Raw genomic sequence first — 21678 nt, 5'->3', positions numbered from 1 at the left:
TGTCTCCATCTTTTATGTTTATTTCATTCTTTTACTAATTGCTGATTTTGGCAAATTTGAAAAATCAACTGACATGTGACTATGTGGCAATGCAGATATGAATTTTATACTTGGTGAGCTCAATATTCAGTTCTTGAGACTGCTTAATCCTTTCCCATCAAACTTTTAGTGTAACATTTACCAATTTTCATGAATTTTTCTGTAATTTTTTCGATAATTTTGGACTAAATGCACATAACATTTCAATGACTACAATATTTTACCAAAATTTCTGCAGAAAATCTGAGAAAATTGTCTAAATCTAAAAAAGTTGCTGGCTATGTTATATTCTGAAAAGCAACAAAAGTTCACTTTGGCACTCAAAGGGTTAATGTGCAGGTAAAAGTAACTCGACAGGCAGCAAAAGGATTTTAAAAATATTTTTGCATTAATACTACCATCTCTCAATTGACACATAATATTTTTAATGCGAGAATTCTCATACCATTGGCACGAATTTACTTTCTGCCTTTGTTCTGACAGCGCCAATGGGCAGATAATTGCCTGATAATGACGACTCATCTCCAAATCCCATGTGTTAACATTTTCATTATCCATTCATTCCGTTAATGACTTCTTATCAGGCCTTCTTGTTATCAAATTAAACAAACGCACGGCACATTTATCTTTCACAATTGAATTTCCATTAGAAAGTACACACGATAAAACACACTTATGTTAATGCTTTCTGGGTGGGAGTGTCTGTCTAGACAGCATCAAGGATGCTTTTGCGATCAATAAATTCACAAAGATAAAGTGAGAGTAAGACCCTGCTATGAATAAATCAATTATCTCAAATGGAACATCTTATTCTTCACCAGTATCATTTATTGTCATAAAACACATCTGAAGAGACAAGGTGTCAGGGGTCACTTACAAGTTCAAATGTCACTTACTTTCATTACTATCTTGGTATTCAACCTAGACAGGCTGCACTGCCTCTGTAATTTGTTCCTTTCAATGCTTTCAATACAAACACTGACTTCATTGATAATTACAGTGTTCTGCTGAACGTTCGTTTTCTAAAAATTGAGAAAACTGAAAGCACTTGGTTTACATCAAAATCAAATTACTTTGAGTTATTTACTGCTCTGAATTGATGTCCAATATCCAATTACTTAGAACTCTCAGATTTCAAAGGTATTAAAACCAACAGTTAGGTACTTTCAAACACTTTTAAATACTTTAAAAAGTGTCACAGCAATGCATTCAATACTTGTTATAAAGATAGCTTGTTTGCAGATTGAAATGGAAAAGAAAGATCATTAATGATTGTACAGCATCACGTATATTCTACCCTGTCTGAAGATTGGTTACCTTTTTGTAAGAGACATTCTTACTGTTGACATTTGAATTCAAGTCTGCAGACAAAAAATCAAATCATCACCTGTAATTACCCACCTACATGTAACATTTATGTAGTGCACGTTGACATGCTAAATATTGGGTATTTCAACATACCATTAGCAGCAAAAAACAAAAAAAACGTATTTTTGTATGACTATCAGTAGCAAAACCCCAGAAAACATATTTTGATATGACCAGACTTTCTAAAAGTTAGAATGAAATCAGATTGATTGCAGATCCAGAAAACAAAATTGCAAAATCCAAATAATTCTCTGAAGCAACCTTTGACCTCAGGATGACATCACTGTCCATTAATTAACAAAGCTAAATGATACAATTACACACATTTGTAAATAATTCTTAGAAGCGACCTTTGACCTCAAACTGACATCACTGTCAGCAAAGCTAAACAATTCAACATATTTTATGATACCATAGGGCATGGTGAGTTGAAATACCATGGAAAATCACAAATTACAAATTCCAGATTTTCATCCTGCGCTAGATTAAGTCATAGATCACGGGCACATCACAGCATTGGCTGCGTCAACAGTAATAGTGTCAGCTCAAAACGGACAACCTCGTTCCTTTTCAGATTTTGATGTAAATTCAGAAACATAAGTCAACGTTTCACATCATGAGCTCCACTTCAAATTTGTCTCATTCATGTTCCAGTAACACCACCGCTATCATTATAACTTATCACTTATAAGCAGCCAGTGGATAGGATACCATAAGGTGTGTAAGCAAGTACCTCCTACTTTTTACAATGATGCCACACTGTTTTCAATAAATACATTGCAAGATTTGTGCCTTCAACTCTTTCACTAATGATCATTTCAATCATATGGCAAAAACACAGTTGATAAACTTTTTCAATGTATTCTTGATTCAGTCAATGGTCTATTTCTCAGATAAGATTTAATAAACCCATTATTTCTTCAGCGGGCAAAAATCAAACAATTGTAAATAATGTGACTTATCAAAAGTCTGAATGTTGAAAAATTAACCTGTTCACCCCCAATTTCCAGTAAACAGGTCCACTTTACCATTGATAACAATGGGTTTGGGCCATACCATGGTGGTGAAAGGGTTAAATCTGTGACATTTTGGCTTTCCTGATCTGATGTCAGGACACGATGAGTTAACCTAGTAGCTGCTAGGACTCTGAGTCGTCCATAACCCTCATGCAACTCATTACTTGTGTTTTCCAGTGTGTGCGTCTGGAATTAGTATAAAAATATCCTACTTTCTGTTGAATTCTTAAGAAGTATTTTAAAATGATGGTTCTAAAAGTCACCAGCCTGTATGTGACAAATTCCATGATTTTCATCAGGACTACAATTATTTTGTCAATAACATTGCATGTTATACAGATGTGATGGTAAGGCTGTAAGTAAATGTAGATTTATTTTAGAGGAAGAATAAGGAATTGTTCTTTTACAGAATAACATGCATGAATAAAGATATTATCAAAAGATTACAATTACTGTTACTGTCTTGCAAAGAGCAAAGTAAAAATGTTGAAAATTTGTGCCGTTGTACTTTGCAAGAGCTCTTCGTTTCCCTGATAGGGATCAAAAAGTGTTGTGAAAATGAGATTTTAATTAAAAAGTAAACTTTCTCTGGATATGATATCATATTCAGAGATGATTTAAACATCTGGTAACCATTCAATTTGATACAAAGATTTGAGTTCCATTAATTTGAACATAAAATAGGATTTTGAAGTAGTATTACTTGACAATGTATGATATTTCTCAACAATCACATATTGAAAAGAGGAAGGATATGCCTATATCATATTGAGATGAGAATTACTTTTAACCTCAAATAAAAATCGATATAATACAATGAGGTAACATAAACACACAGCTGCACGATATACAAACAAGGTGATTAAGAATTCTCACATTCTAAATTAAAACGGCTATGCAGAAAGATAAAATTAAATCGCCGTCCTCTAGAGACTGTAATTTGTGTGTTTAATTAGTCAGCAATTCGCGGAACCACATTGTTGAGTGGATCGATTGCAACCGACAACTCTGACTTCCAGACCGTGCATGAAATGCAACAAGACAGCATTCACCTCTTAAGTATCAAGTCTTTCATAAAAGCCGTTCCCTGTAATTAAATTGAGGACTCAGTGGGTTCCAAACCGCGTGCATGCTCAATGTGAAAACATAAAAAAAAGGAGTCTGGGTAAGATATGGAATACTGATGTGTGTGATTTCATGTGTTACATTGAAGCTACAGCAAGTGCAACGTTTGACGATGTCTTCTGCGTTTCTATTCTACATATCTGTGTTTCCGCTGGCACTCTCAAATTCGTAAAATTACTAATTTTTTAGATGATTTACTAATTTTTGATTCGTAAATATACGAATGCAAGGAAGCAGCTAGTTGATTGAGAGCTGAAGGCCCCAAAACCTCAAAATAGTTCTGTCTAAGCACATCCCTGTGGTACTAAGTTAATTTGAATTTGATTGAATGATATTCCGTATTAAAACGGTTAAGTTTACTTATAAATTTCAAAATTTACAAAAAGTTTCGAAACCCAATTCGTAAATTTACTAAAAAATTTCAGAAGCCAGAGGAAACACAGCATATGCGTATATTTGATTAAGGTTTATCAAAATACCCAGTATTAATGGCTTGTCAATTCTCTCAGTACATTATACATGTGCCATGGAAGGTACATTCTTGTTGTTGACATTTGAATTCAAATATGCAGACAAAAAATCAAATTACCAACTGTAATAACACACATGTAACATTATGTAGTGCGTGATGACATGCTAAATATTTAGTATTTCACCATATACCATCAATTGGTAGCAAAACCCAAGAGTTTGTGGATGCTACATTTGATTTTAAATGCACAGGCTTTATCTAACAATGACTGTCAAACAGAATGACATGAAAAAAATTAGCCTACCCAAGGTCAATTTAATTATCTCAAACATGATGATTGTCAGCATATTTTGAAAAATATTGAAAGTTCACTCAATATTACACTCTATTCTATAACAATGCGATCATACCAATGGCAAATAAACCACATACTTTAATCAGCCATTCTGAATTTGCTATTAACTGGTGAACAGCTTTATATCAAAAGAATTCCAGTGTCCCCCCCCCCCCTGGGTGAACAGAAAAATATATGTTTTGCAAAATATCAATGTTTGTCAAGGGGAAGGGTGTCTCAAAAGAATTCCAGTCCCTCCCCTCCTCCTTCCCCCTCCCCCAGTGAACAGAAAAATGTGTCTTTGGCAGTATCAATGTTTTGTAAAGGGAACTTCCAAGCTCTGAATTCTTGCAATTATGATCAAAGTAGAGATTACACATAAGTTACGTTTATTGATATCCACTTGGAGCTGCATTTCTAGGATATTGTTAGTCAAACAATTCAGCATTAACCTGTTCCTGTATCAAATCGTTGGTAATGTAAATTCATCTGTATCTAATTGAAATAATTATCTTGAATAGTTAATCACTTTGTTGTAGTCATGGTGATGTAATTTTCACTGATAGAGCAAAATTGTGCCATGAAGGGATATTTTCATAAATTGCGTACTACTTTGAAACCACAATTACTCAAAATTGGCAAATAATAAGCACTGAAGGAAAATTTGGACCACAAAACCATACAATTTGTCTACACTGCTGTATGATATATGTTCCAATGTGTATTTAAAACTGCTTAGATATACAAAAAAACTTCAAGTATATAAAAAGAGGTTTGATTTTAGGGAAAAGATGGAAATCTATTAATAACATAGCAATAATCTGATATGCAAATCAGGTTCTTTATTAAAGATTCCTCAGGTGAACACAGAAACAAAATATAAATTCCACACTTTTTCACCGATGCTTTGTTTGCCCTATTCATCTTTTCAAACGAAAGTTACAAACATTATTTTGCAGCATTCAAGTTAGTGCGCAGAAATACCTGTCCATTTTAAAAAGTCTTCATGTATCCATGAATTACAGATCATGCACATGGATAAAATCTTAAGAAGTAGAAATTTTATAATAAATGTGTGTTTATTCTTTGCTAGAGGCAATTGTTTCATCTTACTGTCATTAACTATATCAAAATGAAATTTTGGAGTTGAGAACCTATTCCATCTACAAGTATTTGAAATCAAAATCTACCACAAATCTGTGCGGACTAACTCTCTAAATAAAACCTGATTTCTTGATTTTCTTGAAAATGCAATGTTTATCACCATGCTTTCCTTGTTTTAATGTAAGTAACTTGAATATATTGCATACGAAAAATGGCTTTATGATGGAAAACAAACCAAAATCAAGAAGGCTGTAATTTTCTTCATAATGTAAATGTTAAAGGTAGACATGAGTAGTCAAGAAAAATGGTGTGCAAGTTTACTGTTCCCAAAGCATTTGATATATACTGCATCTAAATCTGGCTCATTCTGGTAAAATTAAACATTTAGATATTATACAATAAAGTTTTATTATACATTGATATTGTCACATAAGCAAAATATGGAGTTGAAATCTTCAGAAATGATTGGAAAGGTAAAGGATTTTCCTTTAAAACAAGATATCTGACAAAAGTAAATGTCATTGCTGCTAAAATTGAAATTTCAATAATTCACTGAAAATCCCTCTTTCAGCGGAAAAACACGACACTAAATCAATGAAAAGGCATCTCTTATTTATCATGCCATATGAATATTTAATGACAAGACTATAGGGAAAACACGGAAGGCTTGGTGTTTCAGAAGTACGTATGAATGGAGGTTATGCAAGACTGTACAATGATAAGAAACAGTTCTGACAAGGAGAAAAAAAAGCACCCTATGGCGATGGAAAAAGCCCACAAATTAAAAAGCTCAGAAAATCAATGTTTTTAGATTTCCAATCGGCTTTCTGTCTGGGGGGTGTTTTGCAATCAAGTTGATCAAACTAGCACTTATTGGTTGACTCTGTTGAAAGAGTCTCTTATCTAAAGCTTTAAACTGTTCATGTAAAACACAAAGCGCATTCCTGCAATCTCTTCATTGATTTTGTATTTACAGATGATGATGATGATGATAATGATGATAATGAAAATGATGAGTAGATTTCATGGGGTTAATTTTTTTTATCTGACGTGAAAAATACAACAATTCTCAAATCTGAAAAATATGACAACTCTCACCTTTTCTTACAAATATACAAGGCTATATTGTTATTAAAATTCCTTTTTTCTTTTTTTTTATATTGCATTTATGCCTAGCTTGGAGCCCTCTATTATATATTTGATGTATTAATTATTATACAAATTCAGTTTCATTTAAACAGGTATATGTCTGAACAGATCTCCAGTATACAGGCAACAGAGAACAGATGTTTTGCTGAAAATTAATAATCCAAATTAAGATTGATGTGGCATAATTACTATACCTCTACCGCAGTGCCATTTAAGATGAGTTGTACACTTTACGTGCTGAAAGGAATGGGTTTTCTCATAAGAAACGCTGTTCACAGAGCCTCGGTTCAGAGGAGAAAGTCATGATTGGTTTGTGAAGCGCAGCTGTCTCGACTGGCCCATGCATTATTGAAAACTGTCCCGGCAAACCTATCCATCTGACTAAACTCAAAAGATAAATGATCGTTTCCAAACTGCCACGGTGCATTGTCACCTATAGGCACAACCACAAATATATGCATCGCTGCACAGCATCCTTCCACATGTTGTAAAGAAAATTTTTCTGTGCAGTTGAGAAATTTCTAAGAGTTACCGTAATTCGGAATGTATTAATCTTACACATTCATCTGTATTAAAGTTAAGAGATGTAACACTCAGTGTAGCTGTTCTTTTTATGTTAAGCCAGATACTTGTAAAATTGACCCGTTGTTCACTCTAATTTTGGCCTGCTATTTTTCATCAATTATTTTCTCATCCCAAAAGGAGTCTTTCTCGAGTTTCCCAGGGCACCTATCAATGAAAATGTGCCACAGATTAGAAAGAGTATGGAACACAGTGAAATTAAAACAAACGAATTAAATAAGTCAGAAAGTTGACAACTTGAAAGTTGACTTTTTTGTTTACTATTAATAGCTGTCGAAGCTTACAAGCAATCTTAGATAAGGTTTCACTGGGTAGCAAAATCACATTTCACAACAGTCTCCTCTTACTACTTGTTATCAAAATGAAATTAAGGTCAAAACAGATCACGCGATCTGTCAAAAAAGGCTGTTTTGGGGACCTCAGTATATTTTAGAGGCCTTAATTTAAGGAAACTGAAAGGCAACACAGGTTGCAAACGGTCTCACCCTCAATCAATGAGATTTTTCAGTTAGTCCTATCGGATCTTTCACCAAACAAACAGGAAAACCAAATTCCAATCACAAATTCAATTTACTTGACCTAAATGGAATTACGGCTAGCCCGAAGGAAATTGCATCTTTAAGTTGTGTCTTTAATGAAATTTTGACTCAATAAAAAGTGGCATATGATGACATTTTCCTCAAATAGCATTTCAACACTACAGTCAACTGCTGTATCTGCACTAGCAGGTGCAATATTTGGAGGGAAAAATAGCTCTAACTTTTGATAACAATTTTTGTGTTTATGTCCTATAAGACAAGTGCATTTTCATATTCTAAATTTCTTTTCCGGAAAGTATATGTTGAATACAGTTATGCTTGCCACAGCACATTGTGTGTAACAAATGCTTGAATTTTAATCCTGACGAACCAACAATTGTAAACGGTAACATCGGACATAGCACTGACCTACGACAGTCGAACACTACATATCAACACATCATTTAGGGATTAGAACATAATTGTAACTTACAGACCATACATACCGGTATATAGTAGAAAACACACCAAAGTTAGCACTAACGTAGACTTACTCATATGTTTGATACATTTTACTGCACAAAATACATTTACTGCATGTCACTCTGATTATTAATAATTTACAGTTATGATTTTTTTCACCCATTCAAACCCATTACTTGTATTTGAGGTCATAAAACAAAGAGTACGTTGCACAAAATTTTGTAGTGATACTGTCAAAGCGGAAATTCCTCCATCTTTTGATATGATGTTGTTTAACTTTATCTTTGTATGAGAAAAGATTTTATTTTTCATGGTCACATTAAAAATATTCTTCATATCTCAAGACTGCATGTACAACTCTGCTTGATTGTGGGTATGAAATTGGGGAGGTGTTTTCTGTTAACACAAATTATGGTGGCAACAAATTTCCTCTACCGGTATTTGCGGAATATATATAGCACAGGTAGAATTTAAAATCACCTATTTCTGTTGAACTTGAAACAAAAGCAGTGTAATTTCTAGAAATGATATAATATCTGGTAATTTATAGCATATCTTTTATAATTGTAGATGGGGTTTTAGAAAAAAAAACACTTTATATATTGTGCAGAGGCTCTATAGATGCTATCCAAGAGAAATTCCTTTCACGGAACTTATCGGATAGTGGCGGTTTTCTCGGAAGTCTTCATCTCATTGTCTCCCATGTGATCTGAACACTGATGTCCAAGGTCACTTCAGGAACAGGACATGATACGAAGTGATTTGTTGACTCGGCGGAATTTAATCAGGAAATATTTTTCTTTCAAGGATTATTGCGCCAAACAGTGCATTGCGATGCTGAAAGGTGTGTTCAACGTTACTGATATGACATGAAGTATGTAATTTGAAGTGACAAAACCACCTACTTCAACGGATTTCAAGGTTGACATTGTTAAAGTTCAGTATGGAATGCTAGTTTTCAATGGTACTCAGGTCACCATTGTGTTAGCCTGTTACTAAACATAGCATCCTGCATACGACATTGGGTGTAGCTGACATACAATTTGGAGAAATTTACTTAGCTGTGCTCTTTGTTGCAGATCTGATCAGATCTCCAATTAATGTAATCTGTTTCGGTTTTCATCAAAAAGTTTGCCTTTTCAAAGTTAAGCCTCATCGTTACATATTTAAAACAAGTATGCATTACAAGTATTTTTATAACATATTAAAATTAGAATAATTTTCAAATGTTATTCATAATAGAACTGGAAAATCACTTAATATAAAAGCAGCCAGTTTAGAAAACTTGCACAACAAAATGTAATTTGGATTACTTCACATCATTGAAGAAATGGATATGTTTTCACATATGTAAACATTTGAGCATTCATGTGGTACACCAAATTAACACAATAGTCAAATACAATTAACAGCATTGATGGTTGCATATATAATGCTAACGGGTATAATTTATCTATTTTTACTTGTTTTAAATTTGTGGCATATTTCATTTTTTTACTTAAATTGTGATAATACATTTCCACTTGAAAAAATATACAGGAAATATTACATCGAATGTTTTCTGTAAACTTTTACTTGTCAAATATTTCCATTGAATTTCTGGACTTGCCGATGTGTGATGAGCTTCCGGGAATTTCCTGAAATTGGTTTATGTACAACTACTTGGAACAGACTGGAAGTCTTAGCTTGGTTGATCAAAGCGGAAATTAAAATACAATCACGCTTAGTGACTCGGCATGGCATATTGAGCTGCTAGCTGTCACAGAAACGGCGATCGGTACAAACAACACGGAAGGTCAAAGCTGGTGAGTGGTGTGAAACCTCAATGAAACCTATAAACACACGGACTTTCTCATTCAATTACATTCTCTTGTTTGCAAATGTTGTAGATACTAGAGGAAAACTTAATCAAAAGCTGAGAATAGCTGTCTTGCTATCTATGCGACGAGTTTCGATCGAGACTTAAAAATAATAGAGCAAAGATGAATATACTATACACACTGACAAAGAGTACACTCTATGCCACCCATTATAAAAAGCTGTCTCTGTTAAGTATTCCGGTTCAAAAACATTTCGATATAAATTCAAAGCTTGCGAGTAGAAAGGATTCATCAACTCAATATTTATAATATTTTCTTTAATAACACCATTCCATTTATTTTCCGATTACGTTTCTCAACCACGCATGAAACTGTTCAATAATTCAATGTAAGGCATAGGCACTTTCATCTATTTAAGTGATTTCAATATGTTTTAATTTGCATACTTCCACGCATTGGAATTTCGATATTAAACTGCGAAATTTCTGCTTTGAAAGAAACTGACACCCAGATGAATTTCCTGCAAACCTTGATGATAATCATTTTTCATATTTTATCATAGTGCAATAGGCATAATTCACTACTTTTATAAAAAGTGAAATTACCTCATTTCATACATTTATCAAACCAGCATGACCCAATGTAATATGATGTAATAAATTTTTTTGCTAATTGGGAAAATATTTTTCTATTACTGTATATTCCAGTATGTTTTGTGATAAAATTGCAGTGCTGGTCCTACAGTCAAATAAACTGGCTATAAATTGCTGTCAATGAGCCTTTTATCATTCAAATGTATGTAAATAGAAACTGTGTCATACCTAAGCCGTGCAGGATGACACCATATTGTTCCGCAGAATTTTAAATAGTTGATTATTGCAACCATATTTGTATTGGTAACACACCCAACTCTGAAAATAAAAATGGTCGCTACAACACATACAGCATATAGCATATTGCAATACCCATAGCTGGTTTAGATTTTCCCCACAGATATTTTCTGACAATCAAGGAAAGTTGTTTCCAAATATTTTATGGAACTAATTGCTCCCTAAAAATAATTCCACGTTCGCTGTTAGCCTGTATTGTGCATTATCATACATAAACCACACAAAAAGGTCAGCTTAATAAAATATTATATCATACACTTCTCGATGCTTTGAGATTTATGTGGAAAGTGGAAAGACAGTGATGACAGCGATTAAAATGCTTGTCTTCAAAACAGCGTCTGGGCTTTCATGGTTAAAAGACAAGTTTCACAGCTGCTTTCTGTCTCTGATGCTAATTCAATGCAATTATGGTACAATACTTGCTAATACGAGCCGACCAGTATCCCTGGCAGTGGTGCATGACAAATAGCAATGAAGCACAACAAAGATTTTCAATTGTAAAATAATTTACAATTTCAGGTGAAAATTCATTATTTTAAGAAATGTATGTGAATGTATGTGAAGAGAAGTCAAATTTTAAGCAAAATTTCAAGGTGTTTTATGAAGAAGTAAAAAACCCTCCTGAATCAGCTTACAATTTTAAAGAAATATTTCTGAGGTTGATTTCGTTTTGCAAAAAGTGATGCAAGTTGTCACAGCAAATAGTTAAAATTTTTGAAATGTGGCTGACTGTGTGTCCTTCGAATTTGGACAAATGGTAAAACAAAATTACCAGAAACTACACACCAAACGTTTCGGGCATGGATATGAAGCACTGCATGTCAAAACATTCTGTTTTGACAAATGTCTTTATATACTTTGTCTTATCAGAAAAACAAAGGCATGCAATACATACAATATACATATTTTCCTTGTTTTTTACATGATGCTTTTTCTAATTTCAGAATATCCCATAATAGTGATAAGTCTGCTGGGTGATAACATTTACAGCTGTGATGCAAACCAGAAAAACGTACCATTTTATCGTTTCATTAGAGATAGATCGTTACGATCAGACAGTACGGAACGGTATCCACGGTGATAGGACTGAGTGGTAAACAGGCATGCTGCATATCTGGTATTTGATTTCCTAGTTTGATTTACAACTGGCAGTTTAATCGCTGATGTAAAGATGGGGAAAAACTTTCAACCATTCTCTGTTCGTCATGGTTACAAGAGAAGCTACTGTCAGTTGAAGCCATTCCACCTACAGAAATTCCATGCATGTATCTATGGCTGTTGTAATAGTATGGATCAACGCTGGACCGTATGGTAAACCAGAGAGCATAATTTTTGGGCGTTAAAGATTTTAATTAAATGATTAAAACAACTGCAAAGGTCTATAAAATTGCAAGATCCTGACAAAGCTATACACAGCAACCATTGCCTTACTTTGCCTGCTGTATCTGATTGCTGCACAGATGTCTGGATATCTGATCTAAAATATTGATTACTTGACTTGTGAAAACTACAGAATACAGACCCTTCCTGTCAACACTCATTCTCCTAGTCCTACCTGTGTGCTGAGATTGCTATACATATATTATATACAAACTTAAATTGTGAGAACATTTTTCACCTCACGTTTATGATAGATTTATATGCATTTCACTGAATCCTTTGGTTCCAAAGAATCTACAACAATGATATCTCAATACTTTAAAAAAACTGCCAGACGTTCTCAGGCAAAACGATGCACACGAGAACTGAACATCACCCTGCACTGGCTGCAGATAAAGTTTGAGGGTGAGAATTCTCTGACATTCGGAATAAAATGATCCTGGCAGATGTGTCTGAAGATCTGTTTCATTTTCAATGCCATTGGAGACTTGTGTTCACTCACTTATCAGGATCAATATCCTTTATCACATTTACTTTCAGCAAATACTGAAATGTTGCAATCTTTCCAGTGAAGAACAAAGTCAAAAGTTGTAGAGACGAGCATTGAGTCTAAATTCATTTCTCTCCCCTGTTTTCCGCGAAGTCGTCAGTCGAAAAAAATCGATAAATCGTGATTTAAATTGACACCAGAGCCTGAACCGCCGTAGAAAGCGCGTGAAAAAGTAAATTAAATAGACTATACATATTTTCTTTACCACTACTATTGTATCCACTGATCCATATTGCTCGGTCACTTTTGTTTACAGTCGTCCTTAACAACAAAGAAAAGGCATTCGCAACTTACCTCATCTTTGGTAGCATGCGTTGTTAGAACAAGTAGGGAAATCAGCGATGTCAGAAAGAGCATTTTTCCCCCAGGCGATGTGTTGAGTGAGGCTTTTAATTCTGGACAGCAGTACAAGTGATGGAGATAGCGCGCGTATCCGACAGACCTTCGACTCTCACTCGTATCTCTCCAGCCGCTGGTCGCAGAGAATGGGGATCGTTCGGCTTCGTTCGGCCCAAACCACAGAGAGTAGAGAGACTAGCTACGGACACACCTCTCGCGGTCGCTGACTCACCGCCCTTCTCTTTGCTCTCTGTTTACAGTCGCGATCCAGTGCTGGCTATCTACTGAAATTCCTTGCAATACAAACGGAGTACGATCATGTAACGATACGTTATTTGTCAGCTGTACGCGTATATAACGTGTACATCTAACCCGGCCTCGCGTTCCGCCTCCGTGCGCGATAGTCGATATCAATGAATGAACAGACACAACTCACAGCGATGCGATGGTTCAGTTGGATTTCAAGCTTTCTTTCAACCGAACACGTGGGTTTCACTTGATGACGTCAGAGCTACGAGTGCTTAGATGCCATCTACATCAGAATGTTCAGAGGATGAGGAGAAGTTGAGCAATTCAAGATGAGAAAGGGGCCGTCTCATTTCACACCGTGAACCGCGCCGCCATGTTAACTATTATTGACCCCTCTGTAAGTGATAGGACTTCCTCCCCGCGAGAGTCTACAAGCAGTAGATTTTACCGTTCTTTTTTCCGCAATTTTAGTTTTTTGTTGATAGCTAGAACTGCAACTTGAAAATTGCGCCTAAACAAACGTACGTTCAAATCAAAGGACAGAGAACAGCATGCACAGATGTATTTATTTTACATAATTTTAGGGACAGAAAACAGTAAACAGAATAGCCAGTGAAAGTGGAGATGCGGGCACCTGTTGCCTCATCAGCTCATTGGGTCGCAAACGATACATCGAAGCACTACGTGATAAGTGTTATTTTCAGTGGCAACATTTGACAATTCGAAGTTTTATCTTTAACAAATTATCATTAAAATGAAAAAAACCGAGTTAGGAATATGGAAATGGTGCGTTTTAACATCAACCGCAGTAATTACATCTATCCACCCTCCATATATGAGGGCGCTTCCCGGTTCACAAAGGATGCAGTACGGCAACGCCTCAACAAAGGCGCGAGCAATGGTATAGCTATCACAATCAGCGGAATCGATCTGCAACGCGTTGTAAACGGAGAAATAGAATGGGATAGCGCCCTCAACAATGAAATCCATACATGTGTACGATTACTGTGAATCAAGGCGTGGTTTTTCCAAAACATTTATATGTTGATTAGCATGATTAGTAAGAAGCAGCGAGTTTTGAGGTGCGGTAACCATAATAATTCATTTTAAAATGTACAACAGATTGGTCGCACTGAACACAGGTAGATAATATTGGTCTTTCTCTGAACCAAAACGTGTGTATTAAACCATTTCTCAAAAAAACTCAATCACTTTTGATGAAAAGTTTGCTTTATTCTCATATTTTTCCACACCTCTCCAAATGTTATGGTAGTTTTACCAAACTTTTGTGAGCAGACCATGTTTTTGATCTCTGGGTTAATAATTGTTAAAAGGATAGTGTAATTTGATCACTCAGAACAAATTTCTGTGAAACGCAAATGCTCTAGCTGGTTTATAGCAACGTATTCGTGTCATGATTACTTCTAATCTTTTCCCTTTGAATTCTGCATGTAAATTTAGTGTAAGTCATAGACTGATAGTGAAGTAAATATTTTTTTAAAATTTATCCAAGCCCACATATTAAAGACAGTGTTTCAACATTCTTTTCACCCCTATTTCCTGTAAACAGGGTCCATAATCACCACTGATAACAATAAGTTTGGGCCAAACCATGGCAGTGAAAGGGTTCTGAGGGTTTCAAGGGGCAGGTTGTTTATCAGCTTTATCTAATAGCAAATTGACAAACCAGAGAAAAATTTCAATGGACAAAAAAGGCCAATTTAAATGTTGACTGAATTTTAGTCCCAACTAGAATCAGCATTGCATATTGTACTCATTGTGTTTGCATACAAAGATAAGAATTTATAATTTTGTCTCACTTTGGAGAGATGTACTTGTTTTCAAGAAGGAAAAAATAATGAAATTATTATGAAAGTCGGAGCAATTAAAGGGCCAGCAGCTGTAACTTTTGAAGATCTTTTCACTATAATTTTATGTCAACTTGAGTTTCTTGTTCTGCTCCTCAAAGCATGTTGAGATACACAGTATTCAGCTTGTCAACAAAGCCTATACATGTGTAGACTCCACTGTTATTGTTGACAAGTGAATTCTGCTGGACTAGAATTCAAATGTAAACAATAACAGTGCATTTTACATGTATAAACAGTATGTTGACCACGATACAGTTGTTTTTTCAAAATGCTTTGGGGAGTAAAACAGGAGCTTCAAATTGAGACACAAAACAAAAAAGTGAAAAAAATTAAGTGTCACAGCTGATGGCCCTTTAAATCATTCACTGTCAAGTGTATTCAGTTCAAATCAACAATTTTTATTTGCAGAGTAAGCCAACAGAGAATAATTCTAATAACAGCAAGAATTCCAACAGATCATGTGAATTTTCACTTTTTTGCTTGATTTCTTTCCACAAGGAAATATCTGAACAAAAAGTACAGCAGTCAATGTCAGTGGCATTCCGATGGTAACGTTGTTGGCAGATTTATCTGCGTTTATATTGTTATGTAGGTCATTTCCCCCCACACTCATCATGACCTGAGTTCAATTAGTCTAGAACATTCTCAAGGTCACTGCCCTTAATGACCTCACAACCTTGAATTCAATTAGTCATGTTTGGAATGTTCTGGAAAGTTGATTAGTTGTGTAAGAGAGATAATTTTAGAACAGTAATTAGCATGTCAATAAAAGTTCTAGATTGTTCTTATATGCCTTTATAAAAGGGACGTGCTCAGCTTCCAGTCAGACTTTTGGGATCGTGTCTCTTGTGTGTTACTAAACTCCAGCAGTAGTCATTCTCTAGACTTTTCAAGACCTTCACTGCCAACGCTGGATTTATACTGTGGACTTTGTGCAGCTTCAAGCCTGCAAGGACTGTTCATTCATCCAACTGACTGTTACAACTCTGAGACTGGAGCTTTGCCGTCCCAGCTGAGATAAGTAGTCTGTACACTTTTAAAGCTTGTACTCTATCCCTAACTTAGCAATTAGTTTTATTTTCGTAATAAATTTTGTTTAAACGTTAACTGCTGAGTTCACACCTTTTGTTCGTTTTCTCTGCACGTAACAAATTGGGGGCTCGTCCGGGAGACGAATATTTTGAGCCGTTTGACAACATTTTGACAGCCTTTTCAAAACTATTGTATACTGTGAACTCAGCGAAATTTAATCATGGCGGAATTCAAGCCAGACGAATTTATGGATGACCTTGATCAGGACGCATTTAATTCCCTCAGAAAAGACAACCTCATAGCACTGGCAAATTTCCTTAAAGTAGAAGTCAAAAGATCTATGCGCAAGAGAGAATACAGTTCAAGATTGCAAAATATTTAGTTAAATCAGGCCATTTTGAGGAGTCTGCCTTAAAAGATTATGAGCCTGAGTCTTCCTTTGAACTCAGAAAATTAGAGTTAGAAATACAGGCAGATTTGGCACGTGAAAAGTTAGCAATGGAAGAAGACAGAGAGAGAAAGATAGGCAGGAAAGATTAGAAATGGAAGAAAGACAGAGAGAAAAGGAATTGCGATTAGAAGAACAACGATTGCAGGTAGAAATAAAACGTTTAGAGCTTGGACAGTCAGGAAAATTCTTCCCTTCAGACAAGTTTGACATCACTAAGCATTTCAGGTTAGTTCCCCTTTCCAAGAAAAGGATGTTGATAAATATTTCCTTCATTTGAGAAAATTGCTCAGAGTCTGAATTGGCCTAAGGAGTCCTGGTCTATGCTTTTGCAGAGTGCTTTGGTGGGTAAAGCCAGAGAAATTTACATTCAGTTGTCAGTAGAGCAGGCTTCAAATTATGATTCTGTGAAGGAATTAATTCTCAAGGGCTATGAGTTGGTGCCTGAAGCTTACCGTCAGAAATTTAGGGATTGTGAGAAGGTGAAAGATCAAACTTATGTTGAATTTGCTCGAACAAAAGAACAACTGTTTGATCGTTGGTGTTCTTCTGAAAAGGTCAGTCAGAATTATGACAAATTACGACAGCTTGTTTTGATTGAGGAATTTAAAAGGTGCATCCGGAGTGACATCAAGACATTTATCAATGAACAAAAGGCAGATACATTAGAGGTTGCTGCACGTTTGGCCGATGATTATTCATTGACCCACAAATCTTCATTTCACAGCAAATCATCCCAGTCTTTTCCATACAGAAACAATGCAGGTAAATTTAACTCGTCCTTTTCATCCAGAATTTCTCAAAGGAGAGTAGAAAATCAAATGACAACAGTTCACAGAGTTCAAATAACACTCCCACATCATCAGATCCCAAGTCTCAATCTCCTTCTGACAAACAGTTCGGTACACTTTCTTGTAATTATTGTAAGAAAGACGGCCATTTAATGTCAGAGTGTTTCAAATTGAAAAGAAAACGTGAAGGTCAAAGTGGTCAAAGTGGATCTAAGCCCACCGGCTTTATTTCTTCATCAACTCAATTAGAGTCTAATAATGTGTGCAGCACATTTTCTGAGGTTAAATCCCTCTTATCCCCAATTAATGAGGTCAAGGTCAATTCTTCTCAAGATAGCATTATGGGTATTTTCGAACCATTTATTCACGATGGTTTTATATCACTTTCTAGTGATTTCTCTTCCGCTACCCCTGTCAAAATTTTAAGAGATACGGGGCTTCCCAGTCTCTTTTGTTGGCAGATACCCTGCCGTTTTCTGAAAAGTCATTTTCAGGTTCTAAAGTTCTTATTAAGGGGTAGATTGCAATGACTTATTCCTGTTCCTCTCCATAATGTCTATTTGTCTTCGGACTTTGTTTCTGGACCTGTGACTTTAGGTATTAGGCCTTTTTTGCCTTTTGAAGGGATTCACCTTCTTCTCGGAAACGACCTTGCTGGGGACAAGGTCATTACTAATCCACTTGTGACTGATAATCCTAGTTTAGATCAGGATCCAGAGCCAATTGAACAAGAGATACCCGATTTATTTCCTTCATGTGCCATTACTCGAGCCATGTCAAAGAAAACTTCTGAGAATCAAAATACTCTCAAAAATAATGTCACAGATGTTGACTTAAATGACACCTTTCTCAGTCAGGTGTTTGACACGGAGCATTCCGTTATCCCTCGTGGATTTGAAACTTCCAGTAAAACTTCTGCTGACCAAAGTCAGACATTTTCTAGATCAAATCTCATTGCAGAACAACACAAAGACCCAGATATTTTGTCTTTGTTTGACAGGGTAGATGATGAAGGTAAAACTTCAGATAGCTCTGTTTCCTATTATACAAAATCTGGTATTCTCATGCGTAAATGGAGACCTCCAGATGTTTTGGTTGATGACGATTGGGCTATAAAACATCAAATTGTGGTTCCAAAGCCCTATCGTGCTGAAATATTGCGCCTGGCCCATGAAACCCCCTGGGCTGGTCACTTAGGAGTCAGGAAAACTTATCATAAAATTCTCAGTCACTTTTATTGGCCTAATCTCAGGCAGGATGTAGCACATTTCTGTAAAACTTGTCACACATGTCAAATGGTAGGAAAGCCAAATCAGACCATTCCAAAGGCCCCTTTACAGCCAATTCCTGCATTTCAAGAACCATTTAGTAGGATACTTATAGACTGTGTTGGGCCCCTACCAAAAACAAGATCAGGAAATGAGTACATGTTGACAATAATATGTACATCTACTCGGTTCCCCGAAGCCATACCACTGAGAAATATAAAGACAAAGACTATAGTGAGAGCTTTAGTCAAATTTTTCACTTTATTCGGCCTCCCTAAATGTGTCCAGTCCGATCAAGGCTCCAACTTTATGTCTGGAATTTTTCAACAAGTAATGGATCAGCTAGGCATTAAACAGTACAGGTCATCCGCCTATCATCCAGAAAGTCAGGGTGCTCTTGAGCGATTTCATCAAACTTTGAAAAACATGATTAGGACCTACTGTTTTGACACAGAGAAACAGTGGGATGAAGGAATTCATTTTCTGCTCTTTGCTGTTAGAGAGTCAATTCAAGAGTCTCTTGGTTTTAGCCCATTTGAGCTTGTATTTGGACATACAGTCCGTGGCCCACTTAAGCTCGTTAAGAGAAATTCCTATCAGACGATGATGATTGTCTGAATATTTTGCAATATGTGTCAGATTTTCGTACAAAACTCTCTAAAGCATGTGAATTAGCCAGAGAAAATCTTGAGTCATCTCAGCAGTCAATGAAAACCAAATATGATAAAAACACCTCAAAACGGAAGTTTGAACCAGGTCAAAAAGTACTTGTTCTACTTCCAATTCCTGGCAAACCACTCCATGCTCGTTACTTGGGCCATACCTAATTGATAAGAAATTAAGTGATTTAAATTACATCATAATAACACCTGACAGGCGAAAACAAAAACAGCTATGTCACATAAATATGCTTAAGCCATATTTGGATAGGGATAATCCTACTATAACTCAGCCTGTCAGTGCAGTCAGTTCAAACCATTATGAAGATAGTGATACTGAAACTGACTTGAGTGAAAATACTCTAAACTCAAAGCTGGGCTCGGTCAAGCTTCAGAACTCAGAAATCCTGGAGAAGCTGGAGTCTACAAAGTTGGCACACCTCCAGCCAGAACAACAACAACAGGTGAAAGAACTGCTCCATGAATATAAACACCTGTTTCAAGATGTTCCAACGAGGACAAACGTCATCTATCACGACGTTGATGTTGGGGACAGTAAGCCTGTAAAACAACATCCATACAGACTGAATCCAACAAAAGCAAAATATCTCCAGGAAGAAGTCAAATACCTGCTGGACAATGACTTTATTGAACCCAGTAAAAGTAACTGGAGTTCGCCGTGCATACTTGTTCCCAAATCAGATCACAGTTATCGTATGTGCACAGACTTTAGGAAGGTCAACACTTTAACAAAGACAGACACTTTCCCAATCCCGAGGATTGATGACTGCATCGACCGAGTGGGAAAAGCCAAGTATGTGACGAAATTTGACCTACTGAAGGGATTTGGCAAGTCCCTCTGACGGCTCGTGCTCGTGAAATATCCGCCTTTGTTACACCAGACGGATTGTTCCAGTACAAGGTGATGCCATTCGGAATGAAGAACTCTCCGGCAACGTTCCAACGGATGATCAACGACGTCATATCCGGGCTAGACGGATGTGCAGCTTACGTTGACGACGTCGTCCTGTATAGTGACACCTGGGAGGAACACATCAAGCTCATGCGGAAGTTCTTTGAGAGACTGAGCAAAGCAATGTTGACTGTCAACCTTGCCAAATCTGAGTTTGGTTGGGCAAGGGTAACTTACCTCGGACATACTGTAGGACAGGGTGAGGTAAAACCTGTTGATGCCAAAATCAGTGCCATTTCAAGTTTTCCCATACCAAACTGCAAACGACAACTGATGCGCTTTCTCGGTATGGCTGGTTACTACAGAAAATTCTGTCCAAATTTCTCCACAATTACTGAGCCTTTGACTAACTTACTTAAAAAGAAAGTAAAGTTTGTTTGGTCAGAGCAATGCCAACAGGCATTTGATACTCTTAAAGCCATACTGCAAAGTGCTCCAGTGTTGTCTGCACCAGATTTCACTTTGCCATTCAAATTAGCTGTAGATGCTAGTGATACGGCTGCTGGTGCTGTTTTATTGCAAGAGGATAGTCATGGTAGATCATCCTGTTTGCTATTTTTCACGCAAATTTAACAAATCCCAGAGAAACTACTCTACAATTGAAAAAGAGTGTTTATCTTTGATATTAGCTTTACAGCATTTTGAAGTTTATGTTACTTCTTCAAATCAGCCAATAGTGGTTTATATTGATCACAACCCTCTTGTTTTTCTGCAGAAATTTAAAGGCAAAAATCAGAGATTGCTAAGATGGAGTTTAATGTTACAGGAGTTTAATCTTGACATTAGACATATCCAAGGCAGAGACAATTTAATTGCAGACTGTCTCTCTCGTATTTAGAGTTTATTGTTGTTCACTTTCAAGAAGTTTTACTTTAGAGTAAAAAAAAAAAAAAATTGAGTACTTAAATCTTTTTCAAGATTACATTTGCAAAAGAAAGATTTTTCTTTGAAAAATTTTCTTTTTTTTGAAGAGGGGGTGTGTTATGTAGGTCATTTCCCCCCACACTCATCATGACCTGAGTTCAATTAGTCTAGAACATTCTCAAGGTCACTGCCCTTAATGACCTCACAACCTTGAATTCAATTAGTCATGTTTGGAATGTTCTGGAAAGTTGATTAGTTGTGTAAGAGAGATAATTTTGAACAGTAATTAGCATGTCAATAAAAGTTCTAGATTGTTCTTATATGCCTTTATAAAAGGGACGTGCTCAGCTTCCA

General features: G+C 36.0%; 1 protein-coding gene across 1 annotated transcript in view; it reads right to left on the bottom strand.

Annotated features, from left to right (window-relative positions):
* The window catches only part of LOC139119201 (delta and Notch-like epidermal growth factor-related receptor), a 138798-nt gene extending 124989 nt beyond the window's left edge, over window positions 1-13809 (bottom strand). Inside the window, exon 1 of the mRNA XM_070682883.1 lies at window positions 13125-13809. Coding sequence (XP_070538984.1) covers window positions 13125-13187 — 63 coding nt within the window. The 5' untranslated portion in view covers window positions 13188-13809. The remainder of the gene's footprint in view (window positions 1-13124) is intronic.
* Window positions 13810-21678: the final 7869 nt, after the last annotated feature.

Source organism: Ptychodera flava, chromosome 19 (genome assembly GCF_041260155.1).
Source record: "Ptychodera flava strain L36383 chromosome 19, AS_Pfla_20210202, whole genome shotgun sequence".
Classification (NCBI taxonomy): Eukaryota; Metazoa; Hemichordata; class Enteropneusta; family Ptychoderidae; genus Ptychodera; species Ptychodera flava.
Note: the sequence above shows the minus strand (reverse complement) of the source record. Positions and strands in the feature narration are given on the sequence as shown.